At 41.4% G+C, this 14386-nt stretch overlaps 1 protein-coding gene across 2 annotated transcripts in view; it reads left to right on the top strand.

Moving 5' to 3' along the window:
* Positions 1-4228: 4228 nt before the first annotated feature.
* Positions 4229-14386, top strand: part of STXBP3 (syntaxin binding protein 3) — a 55175-nt gene continuing 45017 nt past the window's right edge. For both annotated transcript variants that reach the window (XM_082676607.1, XM_082676606.1), the window contains exon 1: positions 4229-4366. Coding sequence is in view for 1 of the 2 variants with exons in the window: in XM_082676606.1 (XP_082532732.1) it covers positions 4318-4366 (49 nt within the window). In the remaining variant the exon portion in view is untranslated. The remainder of the gene's footprint in view (positions 4367-14386) is intronic.

Here is a 14386-nt window from a genome sequence, read left to right as displayed (position 1 = left end):
TTTGAATGAGCAAAGATTTCATATGGAGGGACAGCCAGGACCAGAGCCTCAAATGGTGGCAGAGTGACATAGGGAAGGACCATCAGTCTTGCTGGCTGTAGCCCCTGCTTACACTCTAACTGCTTTTTTTTTAAATCTTTGGAGAGAAAAGGCAATGATATATAATATAAATCTGTTGTACCTAAAATAATTTTGTCCTTCAAGTGCCAGTAACCTTATTAAAAGATAGTGCGAGTAGGACTTGTGTAACACACACGTAACTAAAGTGTTTACTCCCCAGAAGCATAGCTGTGGAACTGAGAACGTCTGTTGCTAGGAACAGCCATAAAACTCTGCCCAGAGGGAACTGGAGCGTGGAGTTAGGCTTGAGGTACACTAGGAGGGAGCAGCAAACTTCCTTTTCTATGTCTGCTTTCCCTTTCTGTGTAAGACTGATGAGAGATACTCCCCAGAGCAACTGCACTTGAAAAGGACATAGACGAAGACACGGATCCCGAAAAATGGAATTTGCTGTATCAGAGAGCACACACAGAGGAGGGCCAAGTTTTAGTTCACTTTTGTTCCTAAATACCAGTGTCTGAACAGGAGTCAGGCTAGGTGTATCGACATCAATTGGGGAACCCATTACTTAATAAAGATTTCCAGGTATCACCCATGGAGTTTCTAACCCAGCAGGTTTGGGACCAGGCCTGGGAATGTATATTTTTAACAAACTCACCAAGTGATTCTGACATGCAGCCGGGTTTGGGAACCTTAAAAGGCTTGCCTTGGTGAGTTCTTCCTTGAAGCAACATTTCAATGATGGGAAGCTGAGACGTGTTAAAAGATAAACTGAGGCATATTAAAAATTTTAAGAGTTTATTTGAGCAGAAATTGATTCAAATTCAGCAGCACCAAAACAGAAATGGTTAGGAGCGCCCCACTGACAGGTGCTGGGGGCGGGTGTTGGTGGTGATGGGGCTTTTATTGAGAAGAGGCAGAAGCAAAGCAAGGATATTATTTGATTAGCTCTAAAGCTATGGCCAATAGCTATATAGCTATAGTGGTTGCCTTATTTGGGAAACCCTAGTTGGCTGTTTGTGATTGGTTGTCCTTAGATTTTGATTTCTTAACCTCGAGACCCTTACAGACTTAGGTTTTTGTTTGCTTAGGAAGGCCGCTAAGGTATGAGAACGACCTCAGTCTAATGGCCTCCTTGTTTAATTAACTTAACAGAAGATAGAGGGCTGTGGCATGTGATGAAAGATTGGTGAGTAGATCTGGAGGGTTCAGAGTGGGTCCATGCCCTGTGAGGTCAACCATGAACTGAGGCAGCGTTCTGGGCTGTGGTTCAGAGCCCGTGTGAGACTGCGTGCTGAGCCCGGTTGCTGGCAGGCTGTGCCCTCTGAAAAGAGTTGTGTCCAAGGCTGGCTGGAACAGCCAAAGAGCCGAGGGCAAAGGCCAAATGGAAGGCCAGGATCCCTGGTTCTAGGACACTAGGGGGTTGGGACCAGTACACTCATACCCTATAAATACCAGAACACAGAAAAGGAAATGGCCTGTCTACTTAGCTAGGCATCTAAGTCTGGGCTACTTTGGTCAGAATTCTGCAGAAGACAATGTGGTCCCCACTGGGTGAACATAAAATCAAAACATGGACGTAGCACATACTACATGCTTCTAAGTGCTTTTCGCATACTCATTTCGTTCTCATAAAAACCCTGTGAGCTAGATAATAATATTATTCCTTTCTACATATAACAAAAATGAGACCCAGAAAGGTCAAGGAATTCATCCATGTTCTCACAGCTAACCAGTTGAAACACAAATTATCAGGGGGCCATTGATCAGACCTGCTAATCCATGATATTTTTATGGAAAATATTTATCTGGGTTATCATGATTAAGTGATAAATTATTAGAGGAGAAGACCTGGGAATAGGATGGTGAGAGAGTGAACTGCCCTGACTCAAGAGATTTTACATTCAGCCCTCGATCATTGTAGCGGTTTATCCACTCTACAAATTATGCAAAGCAAACTTTTCATCTCTGACAAGCGTTGGTGGATTTTACCTTCCATTCTGCTGTGTCGTGTTCAGGGAATTCAAATTCCTGTTCAATCTGTTCAGGCAAACCAACTAAAGGAGACTAGAGAGACAGCTCAGGGAGGTTATGTGAAACTAGGGGAGCAAGTGAGCTTAGGCAATGTGGTACGATGGAAAGGGCAATGGTTTTGGAGCCATCTTGAGGTCTTACGTGATTTAACTTCTCTGAATCTGTTTTCACATCTGTAAAATGGCAATAAAGATTATCATCTTGTTGGGTTGTTGTGAAGTTTGAGATATTATACTCTATTCAACAAATAAATGCAATGACACTGGAGTGTTTCAAGTCACACTACTAATTAAAGGCAAAGCCAGGGTTTGTGGACCCATGTCTATATGCTGCTAACACCCACATTTGCTCCACTATTTCACACTGCCACCTTGGAATCTGGCCTTCAGGGGCATGAGTCACAGCTATACTCCATGTGACCCAAGTCAAACTTCCAACCCAGAAAGGCCTATGTTATCCCATGGCACCTGGTCATTCTCCTCAAGGGTAGAGGATGCAGGCACTTCCACCACATCACTCTTCTGTCTTGGTTTGACCCTCTAGGGCAAAGAGCTCCATTTTAGAAGGGTGAGTCTGTACCTTGTCTTTTTCTTATCCCTGGGGCCTCAACCCGGGTATACTGAGTAGAATCTGATTTAAAATTGAAAAGGGAGAGGAATGTAATGTGTGCATTTGTTTAAAATTCTGACCACCTAAGTGCATTCAAAATACGTTTGAAACAGGCCAGAGCTCCAGCTTGGCCCATACAAGACTTGCATGGAAAAACCATTCATGACATAGGTTTTGCTTGAACCCATTTTATGGCTGTTTTTATTCTTCATTCTCCTTCTCTCTCCTAAAAAGCTAAAAAGCAAAAATTGCCAGTTATCCCACAGACTGCCTTATTGCTTTCTGTATAGCTCAAGCCTGATTTCTTGTTCCCACTGCACCACTAGCTGTGCATCCTTGGCAAGTTACTTAACTTCACTAAGCCTTAGGTTCCTTGTCTGTAAGGGTTGCTTTGAGGATCAATGAGATAATCCACTTAGCATGGTGCCTGGCATATAGTAAGCCCTCAGTAAATGTTAGCCATTGTTATTACTAGTAGTGACTAACCATTTGTGCTTCCCTATGTGACCAACTTGAACCATTGGTTCTTTGCAAATGGGTGTGGGAAAGTCTACTTTCCACCAGTATACGATGGTTATGTTACAGTTGGGGGGGGGGCGGTTCTCAGCAACTAAACTCTTTTAATTCATGATTGACTACTTGTTTTTGTTTTTATCACGCAGCTTGCGGCATCTTAGTTCCCGGACCAGGGATTGAACCCACTCCCTCAGCAGTGAAAGTGGGGAGTCCGGGAATGGACCGGCCGGGAATTCCCCTATGATTGCTTTGATTTCAAGTCTCAAAACAACCATCTCAGGAAATAGATCTCTGCCTAAACTTTCTAAGTCTGAGCTCCAATCACCTCCTTTGTGAATCAGCAATAATTCCCTTCTTTTAAATCCTAAAACATTGATAGCCCCTCCCACATAAATTTATGTTTGTTGAATAATTATTATTTTATTGGTTCATTTATGTATATTGTCACCATTAAGGCATTCGCTACTTCAACCAGTTTCTGACTACCTTTGGCATGCCAGGAATTGAGCTAATTAGATTTTAAATTCTTCATTAGTGGGTCTCCTTTTTTTGACTTTCCTGAAAGTCCTGCAGAGTTCTGGTCACAGTGGACGGCACCTCATAGTTCTATACAATGATTATGTCCTTGAAAAATGAATAAAATAAACTTTTTGGAGGCTAAATTTTCTAATCGGTAGCTGACTGAGTGAAGCGTCTATTACAAACCGCTTCGCAAAGAACTCTTTTGTAAAGCGAAGGATCCCTTCCTTTTTCATGAATCGTATGCGTGAATTCGGGATTTCTTAAGATGGTATTAGCTCACAACCCGTCGGTAAGCTTTCGCTTTCTGACGTCCCAGGACGTCGAAATTCGGTTGACAGCCTCCCGCTAGAGGGCGCGCAACTGCCCACGGAGATTCCACCCGCACTGCGCAGCCTCAGTCCAGGGGTGGGCGGGAATCCCCTTACGGACGCCCGTGACGTCACCGGAGGGCGCGGCCCGTGGGTGTGGGCGGGGCCTTCCCCTCAGCGACGGGCGGGGCCCGGCCGAACCCCCTCTAACAGCTGAAGTGGGTTGCGAGTGGGAGGCGGCGGCTGGTCCTCAGCGGTGTTTGGGAAGATGGCGCCTCCGGTGACGGACCGGGGGCTGAAGAGCATCGTGTGGCAGAGTGAGTGCGGTGGGACAGGGGCTGAGAGAGGGAAGGCCAGGAGGCCGCGGCGCCGGGCCCTGCTTTCCTGCCCCAGACCAGCAGTCTCTTGGGGAGCCGCCACGGGCACTCGTTGCTTTGGCTCCCACGTCCATGTTAGCACTTCTTCCTTCTTTCCTTCCCAGCCCTCGTTCTGGCAGCACCAACGATGGGCGGGGTGCGGGAGGACGCGGCCTTCTCGCAGGCGTCCGGCACCCTCTGGGCTGGCTCGGCCGGGCTCTGGCCCCTAAACCCCGCCCTGCGTGAGCGGCCCTGGGCCCGGCTTTTCCGCCCGCGACCCCTGCGCGGTTCCTCGCTTGCGCTGCCTCCGGGGCCCCACCAGTCGGCGATGTCTCTCCACCCGAGACAGTCTGAGCGCTGTTTCTCTATCCCACCCCTCCCCTTCTCCCCACGCTTGAGTTTTCCAAGACTGCTTACTCTGTTTATTCGTCTTAGTATCAGCGAGAGTTTTACTAACCGTACTTTACAATGCTTGTCCTTTAAAAACACAAAAAGAAAACCTCACTGTTAAACAAACCCTTCTTCCCTTCTAGAAAAACCCACTTTCTAAAGCGTTCTTGAGAAGGGACCATCTGCATGATTAAATCTCGGGGCCAATCTGCACCTTCACCTCTTCCTTTCCACTCTCGGAGCCACTCCCTTCTGCTAGGACTGTATTACAATACTTACTGGTTACTGATATTCTGCCATTGTGCTGTATCATCTACGACTTTCATAAATATCACTGCACACCTAGGTCTGCCAGCTTAGAGAAGGAATGAAACCGCCAAGAACCAAACAGGAAGAACCATCATTGTTTGGCATTGCTGGGCTCAAAGTAATTATGGTCTAGTAGTAGAAAGGGGTAACATCTAATTAGTATTTCTGGCTCCAGCTTGTTGAGCAAGGAACAGAAATAGTGACTGAGTTAACAAAATTATGGGAGTCACAGAGTTCCTGTGTAAAATTAAAACTCCAAATCGGTAACTGGCATACTGCTTAACATACTAAAAACAAGGGTATAAATAGAAGGGGGAAAAAGTTATGAAAATTTTTTTAATTGGATAATTATAAGGTTAGCATTTTGTTTTTCAGAATTTACATGGGTCCCTTTTAAGGTTTGGTAATATTTTAAAATCACAGTGGCATTTAAACACATTTATTTGAAAATGGATAATGAATTGTGTTGTATAATTTCCAAGATGGTCCTTAACATCAGCATTTATCAGAAAAAAAAGGTTAATGATCGTAACCTCGGTATTGATAGCATGGAAACTAGGCAAGAGGGAGCGTTTACAGGTAACAAAATTTCCGTCTTGTGCTGTTAACTTGAGGTAGCACCAGGATACCTACATGGAGCGTAAGATAAAGAAGAGGGGACACTGAATGGAAGGAAGTGTTATACAGATTAAAAAAAATAGTTCTTCGAATTTTTGTGGAAATAGGAACATAACTAAAAGATAAGATGATATTCATTCAGCACTTAGTTTAATTAAAGTAGAGAGAGAAAGAGAAGTGGGAGCCTCTGAGTTCTGTTAGCAAAAGGTGAGAAAGTCTGAAAGAAATGATGGAGGAATCTCCTCAGGGAGAATCATATATTTGGGAAAAGGTTTTGCTAGGTTGAAGGTAGTATAGTTAGGTCAGGTTAGAAAGATAAATAACTTAACCTTCAATTTACCTGTAAAGTAGGGAGAAAGGAATTAATATTTTTTGAACATAACTCTGTGCCAGGCACTATTCTTTACAAATATCAAAACAATAAGAATTATTATCTCTTTAACAGATGTTAAAGCTGATACACCTATTATCATAGCTGCATAATTCTTAATAGACAAAAAGTCAAAAACAACCCAAATGTCCATGGACTGGTGAATGGATAAATAACATGTGGTTATGTTCATACAATGGGATATTATTGGGCAGTAAAAAAGAAGGAAGTACTGAAACATGCTACAGTATTTTTTTTTTTTTTTACGGTACGCGGGCCTCTCACTGTTGTGGCCTCTCCCGTTGCAGAGCACAGGCTCCGGACGCGCAGGCTCAGCAGCCATGACTCACGGGCCCAGCCGCTCCGCGGCATGTGGGATCTTCCCAGACCGGGGCATGAACCCGTGTCCCCTGCATCGGCAGGCGGACTCTCAACCACTGCGCTACCACGGAAGCCTATGCTATAGTATTGATGATCCTTGGAAACATGCCAAATGAAAAGAAGCCAGTTGTAAAGAACCACATATTGTATGACTCCATTCATATTAAATGTCCAGAATAGGCAAATCTATAGAGATTAGTAGAAAATAGATTCGTGGTTTTTTTTTTTAAATTTATTTTATTTTTGGCTGCGTTGGGTCTTCATTGCTGTGTGTGGGCTTTCTCTAGTTGCAGTGAGCGGGGGCTACTCTTGGTTGCCGTGCGAGGGCTTCTTGTTGGAGTGGCTTCTCTTGTTGCGGAACACGGGCTCTAGGCGCACGGGCTTCAGTAGTTGTGGTGCGTGGGCTCAGCAGCCATGGCTCACGGGCCCAGCCGCTCCGCGGCATGTGGGATCTTCCCAGACCGGGGCATGAACCCGTGTCCCCTGCATCGGCAGGCGGACTCTCAACCACTGCACTACCAGGGAAGCCCTCTTCTAGAGCTTTAAATTCCAAACAGGCCCTGGCAGAATGCAATGGATAATAATGCTTGTGAAAAGTAAAAAGTGGGGAAAAGAAAACAGTAGATCAGTTTTGTAATTTTCCGTTATTCAATAAATATTATTGAATTCCTAGGGGAATACAGCAATAGAAGGCAGGCAAGTTCCCAGCCTTCTTGAATCTTGCATTCAAGTGTGGAATAATAGAAAATAAGTATATAAACAAAGAATAAACATGATTATTTCAGTCTGTGATATCTGTATATAGAAAGGGACTGTTGTAGGTAGGTGGATCAGGAAAAGTTTCTCTGAGTAGGTGACATTTGAGCTGAGGCCTAAAACATGAGAAGGAATCAGCCTTTAGGGACCACATTAAAACCTCTTTTAAAAATTTAATATTTGAATGCAAAGGGCTACATTTATTTACAAAACTAATTCCCATACTTAAAATCAGTAAAAGTTTCTAGTGCTTAGTATTGCTCATTTGCCACTTTTTGCTACGGGGGGGGGAATGGTAATAAAAATATCACTGATAAAAGATTTTAAATAAAAATTTGATGAACTTTATTTGAAAAACACACAGCAAAACAATAGTAATTAAATCGACCATAAAGCAAGTTGAAGCCACCTACGACATTTTTTTCCTTATTCAGTATAGCCTATTTTCTTTCTTGTCTATAAACAATAGTCTAATGTCTGTAATTCACCTTGTATATTTTAGAGGAAATGTTAGAGAAAATGAACCTAGTAAAATTACAAATAAAAGTAATCAGAATGTATTTATCTGAGCCAATTCTTTGCACATTAAATCATAAGCTTTTTGGGGTTTTTTTTTCACATTTTTCTTCTAGTTCTTATATAGCTTCAGATATATTTTTTATTATTTGTCATTTTGTGACTTCCTTTTTTTAAACAGTTAACATTAACATAACTTTTTCCTCCTCCTTTGAAATCTTTGTAATTAACAATTTTAATCATTCTTTTTTTTTTTTTTTTTTTTTGGGTACACGGGCCTCTCACTGTTGTGGCCTCTCCCGTTGCGGAGCACACGCAGGCTCAGCGGCCATGGCTCATGGGCCTAGCCGCTCCACAGCATGTGGGATCGTCCCTGACCGGGGCACGAACCCGTGGCCCCTGCATCGGCAGGCGGACTCTCAACCACTGCGCCACCAGGGAAGCCCTAATCATTCTTAAATACCTTGATGTGGCAAAAAAGTTTGATAACAGAAAAGACTGTAAAATAAAATTAATCTTCATCCCTACCCAGACCCCAGACTCCTTTGCCAGAGACAACCACTCAGGTTTCTTATAAATTCCTTGAGAACTTATTTATGCCAATATAGGCAGGTATAAAATGTATTTTTTTGTTTTTTGTTTTGATCAATTATCTTTGTTTTATGTCTTTTTTCATTCTGGTCACTTCTTTAAGTTTATCTTGTTGAGAAAAATTCTCTTCTTTTACTTTTTGGATATTTGCAGAGTCATGTATTCTTTTAAATCAGTATTTATTGACTACCCTGTGCCGCCCACTATTCTAGGTGCATACTCCTTGACCTCCTGGAGTTTACAATTCAGTGGGAGGAGACAGGTACATAGGTACTAAGTGCTATATTAGCAGCATGAAGAAGTTTCATGGGAGAAGAGAAGAAAAAGGAATTATTTCCTCTCTGCGAGTGGATCAGGGGAGACTCCAAATAGGAGGTAACAGTGAAAGGTGGTAGGATTTTGCCAGACAGGGAAATCTGAGCCAAGACCCAAAGATGTGAAAGTATGTGATTGTTTATGGAAGAGGGAATAATTCCTTTTGTCTGAGTACAGAGTATTTGTTGCAAGAAATAGGGGGATGAAGACTAAAAGGTAGGTTGGAGCTAAATTGTTCAGACATGCTGTAGCAGTGGTGAGCTACTAAAGCTGAAAGGTTTTTTTTCCTCCTTCTCAAACAGCAGTCATCAGCATTTTGGGGACTTACTAGAACAGTGCTGAAAGGAAGTCATTTTCTTGTTCCTAAAGTTTTCATTAAGTATAATGCTAGTGTAAAGTGCACTAATGCTAAATGTGCAGATGGATACATTAAAAAAAATTTTTTTTTATTGGGGTATAGTTGATTTACAATACTGTGTTAGTTTCAGGCGTACAGCAAAGTGAATCAGTTGTACATATATGTATATACACTCTTTTGTTTTTAGATTCTTTTCCCATATAGGTCATTACAGAATATTGAGTAGAGTTCCCTGTGCTATACAGTAGGTCCTTATTAGTTAGTTATTAGTCCTTATTTAGTTTTGGCTGCATTGGATCTTCGTTGCTGCGCATGGGGTTTCTCTAGTTGTGGCGAGTAGGGGCTACTCTTTGTTGTGGTGCGCGGGCTTCTCATTGTGGTGGCTTCTCTTGTGGAGCACAGGCTCTAGGTGCACAGGCTTCAGTAGTTGTGGCTCACGGGCTCTAGAGCACAGGCTCAGTCATTGTGGCACATGGGCTTAGTTGCTCCACGGCATGTGGGATCTTCCTGGACCAGGGCTCGAACCCGTATCCCCTGCATTGGCAGGCAGATTCTTAACCATTGTGCCACCAGGGAAGTCCTAGATGGATAAATTTTTATTCATGTAACTACCACCTAGATTGAGGTATGGAATGTTTCTAAGCACCCCATAACTCTTCCAACGCCAAATTCCACCCTTTACCCCAGAGTAACTACTGTTCTGACTTACATTGCCATCAAGCAATTTTATAGCAGTGGCTTTTTACCTTTCCACCCTTATGTTTAAGAAAGGAACACTTTAGACTGCTTGTTGGGTTTTTAAAAAATATTTATTTATTTGGCTGTGCCGGGTCTTGGTTGCGGTACTCGGGGTCTCTGTTGCCACATGCAGGATCTTTTTAGTTGCAGCATGTGGGGTCTAGTTCCCTGACCAGGGATGGAACCCAGGCCCCCTGCATTGGGAGCATGGATTCTTAACCACTGGACCACAAGGGAAGTCCCCCTTCAGACTTTTAATTATAAAGTATTTGTTTGAAGAATAAATATAGAATTTACTAAATTTCTACCTAGAAATAATTGCTTTAATATTTGCCTTTGTATATATTTAGGTGGTCTTATACTAGTCCAGTTTTCATATTGTTCATATTTCATAAATTTTTTTTAAGATTTTTTTGATGTGGACCATTTTTTTAAAGTCTTTATTGAATTTGTTACAATATTGCTTCTGTTTTATGTTTTTTGGTTTTTTGGCACGAGGCATGTGGGATCTTAGCTCCCCACCCAGGGATCGAACCCACACCCCCTGCATTGGAAGGCAAAGTTTTAACCACTGGACCACCAGGGAAGTCCCGTTTCATAAAATTTTTAAATAATAAACCTTGAAAGCTCTAAGTGGTCTTTCCCATGAACGGGTCAATCTGTTTTTTGTTTTTAATTTATTTATTTTTATTTTTGGCTGAGTTGGGTGTTTGTTGCTGTGCGCAGGCTTTCTCTAGTTGTGGTGAGCGGAGGCTACTCTTTTTTGCAGTGCTCAGGCTTCTTATTGCGGTGTCTTCTCTTGTTGCAGAGCATGGGCTCTAGGCGTGCGGGCTTCAGTAGTTGTGGCTCGCGTGGGGTCTAGAGTGCAGGCTCAGTAGTTGTGGTGCACTGGCTTAGTTGCTCTGTGGCATGTGGGATCTTCCCGGACCAGGGTTCAAACATGTGTCCCCTGCATTGGCAAGTGGATTCTTAACCACTGTGCTACCAGGGAAGCGCAGGTCAATCTGTTTTTATTCAACTAGTAATGAGTATTACTTTTACCTCTGCCCCAGGCCCCTGGGATTACCTATAACGATTCTTACCTGTTCATTTCCTGTTTTCCAGACAAATCAGTTTTTCTTGCATATTTATCAGGTTTATTAGTTTCTCTGTGATTGAAGATAGTTGTACAAGTATACCTTGGCATTGCTGATGCTATACACTACTTTGTTAGTTCTTTTATTTTTCCTTTAAGTGTTTTCACATCCTCTTTGGTGTTACAGTTTTAAATACATTTCCTTTTATATATAGGAGAAACAGAAGGAGCAAACATAGAGTAATTAGTATTAATAGGTCATTAATTGGGGACCATCTGGACTGGTGGAAGATTAATTTAGAGATTAGGTGGAGGCCAGTTGATGGAGGATGTTGAATAGTAAGAGTCTAGATTTTATTCTAGGTAGGTAACAGTGAGCATTTGAGAGAATTTTGAGGTGGGTATTGATATAACAGGGCTGTGCTTCCGGAAGATGACTCTGACAACAGTGTGAAAAATGGATTGGAAAAGGTAAAGGGGTTGGAGGTAGAAAGCAGGAAATCCAAACAGGAGATTATTGCAGTAGTTCAGTGAGAGATGATGAGAATCAAGGCAATGCTGGTGACAGCGGCAGTCACCAGAAAGAACAATCAGTACAGCCTAATGATTAGAAAATGGAGGAAAGAGGAAATAGCTGATGACTATGACTAAGAAAATGACAATAGGGCTTCCCTGGTGGCGCAGTGGTTGAGAGTCCGCCTGCCGATGCAGGGGACACGGGTTCATGCCCCGGTCCAGGAAGATCCCACGTGCCGCGGAGCGTCTGGGCCAGTGAGCCATGGCTGCTGAGCCTGCGCGTCCGGAGCCTGTGCTCCGCAACGGGAGAAGCCACAACAGTGAGAGGCCCGCGTACCGCAAAAAAAAAAAAAGAAAAGAAAAAAGAAAATGACAATAAAACTCATAGAAATGGAGAAGTCTAGAGCAGTTTTTAGGGCATTTAATCTTAATTTGAGGCACATAGGTGCTTAAACCTGTATTGTGTAATGGAAAGAAGTCCAAGGAGAGATGAGGGTTTGTGGAAAATTGAAGGATTCCTGGGGGTTGAGGGAAATAAGGAGAAGTTAGTCAAAGAGAACAAACATCCAGTTAGAAGATGAGTAAGTTCTGGGGATCTAATGCACAGCATTGTGATTATAGATAACAGTACTGTACTGTATAATTGCAATTTGCTAAGAGAGTAGATCTTAAACGTTCTCACCTCAAAAAAGAAATGGTAATTATGTGAGGTGATGGAGGTGTAAAGTAACACTACAGAGGTAATTATATTGCAGTATATGTGTATCAGATCAACACATTGTATACCTTAAAGTTACAAAATGTTATATGTTAATTATATCTCAGTAAAGTTGGGGGGAAAATTAAAAGACAGATCTGTTAGAGGATACTTTGATGATGAGTATGGTCTCTGAGGAAGAGTATAGAACAAGCAGAGCAAAAGTGAGAGAATTGACTCTTGGGATGTATCCATATTTAGGGTGCAAGAGAAATGGATTATAAGGTTAAATAATTCTCATTAATAATTAGAGGAAATACCTTTTTAGTTCTGTCATATTAGTTGATGTGATTTCCTTTGACTCCTCCAAACACATTTTACCTGTAACCACATCACTTTTCATGGATGCCCCTAATCTCTGTCCACAAAACTAGTTATCTCTTTATCATTTTTGAGATGCTAACACTGACTGGCTTGGTATCCTCAGATTCTAAGGTATCCTCAGATTCTAGTTAGAAATAACGGCAAGCCACATATGTTACTTAAAGTTTTCTGATAGCCAAATCAAAAAAAAAGTAAAAAACATGAAATTAATTTTTAAAATATATTTTGTTTAAATTGATCTATCCAAAATGTTATCATTGAAACATGTAAATAACATACAAAATGATATTTTAAATTTCTTTTTGTACCAAGTCTTTGAAATCTGGTGTGTATTTTATACTTGCAAGACATCCCAGTTCAGGCTAACCACATTTCAAGTGCTCAGTAGCCACATGTGACTAGTTTCTGCCATATGTGACAGTGCAGTTTCTAAGGTGGTAAAGACTGGAATGAGTTCGGCTAGGGAGCTGTTCAGTCTGCTCCATCATAAATTCCATGAGCATTCATTTCTAAGAGAAAGACATAAATTCGGCAAAAATCAGCAAAATGTCTTTGATTTTCAGCTTGTTTTAGGTATACAGGAATAAAGCAAGCTTAGAAAGGGAAGTACCATAATGTTTCAGTGCCTCAGTGCTACTTGAGGAAATCCTTCCTCTTTGCCTGTAGAGTACCAGAATCCACTACTTTAGGCTTAAATTATGGTTAAATACTTCAGGCTTTTCCCATAAATCTATATAACATCATAATCTTCCCAGAAACATGTATAAGCCTCTTAATATCTTAACACTTCCACACCTTCTCAATCACAATAAAACCTTTCAGATCACAATTCGTATGATGAGTGTCAGTAACCCTTATTAAATATACCCTCTGCTTGGACATGTCATTTTTTAACATGGTGCCAAAAACTTGTTGGTAAATTTCCAAAAGCATTAACTTAAATATAAATTAAGAAATAGAAAAGTTTAAATGAATTATATAAGTATCTCATTATCAAGAATTAATGGGGCTTCCCTGGTGGTGCAGTTGTTAAGAATCCACCCGCCAGTGCAGGGGACACAGGTTCAAGCCCTGGTCCGGGAAGATCCCACAGACCGCAGAGCAACTAAGCCCATGCACCACAACTACTGAGCCCGTGCTCCACAACAAGAAGCCAATGCAATGAGAAGCCCGCGCACTGCAACGAAGAGTAGCCCCAGCTCGCCGCAACTAGAGAAAGCCCATGTGCAGCAACAAAGACCCAACACAGCCAAAAATAAAAGTAAACAAAATAAATAAATTAAAAAAAAAGAATTAATGATAAACAAGAGTTACTGTAATTTACATTTAATTTTATTTTATGTGTTACTACAGTTTTCAAAATTAACTGAGAATTAATAAAACATTAAATGTGGGAAATTTTTATCTTACAAAGTAGAATAACAGGTATTTGTGTGAATTGCGTCTGTGTATTTTATTTAGTAATTTAAAATATATGTTTACATTAATTTTGAAAATCATTGCAAGGAACGCATTAATAAATATACTGATTATAAATAAATTCTGAATATTTGTATCCTAATGCTGTGACACATTTTTGAAAATTGTAGTAAATCAGGAAGAAACTTATCTAGTTTTGATTGTCAGATGTAATTTAGCAATGGGCCAGTTAGGGCTATTCCTGTGGGTTTTTTGTTTTTGTTTTGTCCAGGCCATGGTGGCATGTGGGATCTTAGTTCCCCAGCCAGGGATCGAACCTTGCCCCATAACAGTGGAAGTGCAGTCTTAACCACTGGACCACCAGGGAAGTCCCAGTTTCTTGTTTTCATCTTGTTTACTTAGGATTTAAGTAAATAGGAAAAACCAAGTGAGCTAATACTTTCAGAAATATTTTCCAGATATGTTTATATAATTAAATATGTTAGCCTTTTTAAAAATTTTATTTATTTATTTATTTTTGGCTGCGTTGGGTCTTTGCTGCTGCGCGC

Source organism: Grampus griseus, assembly GCF_964374135.1.
Source record: "Grampus griseus genome assembly, chromosome: 1".
NCBI classification, from domain to species: domain Eukaryota; kingdom Metazoa; phylum Chordata; class Mammalia; order Artiodactyla; family Delphinidae; genus Grampus; species Grampus griseus.
This window is presented reverse-complemented; position numbering and strand designations above follow the sequence as displayed.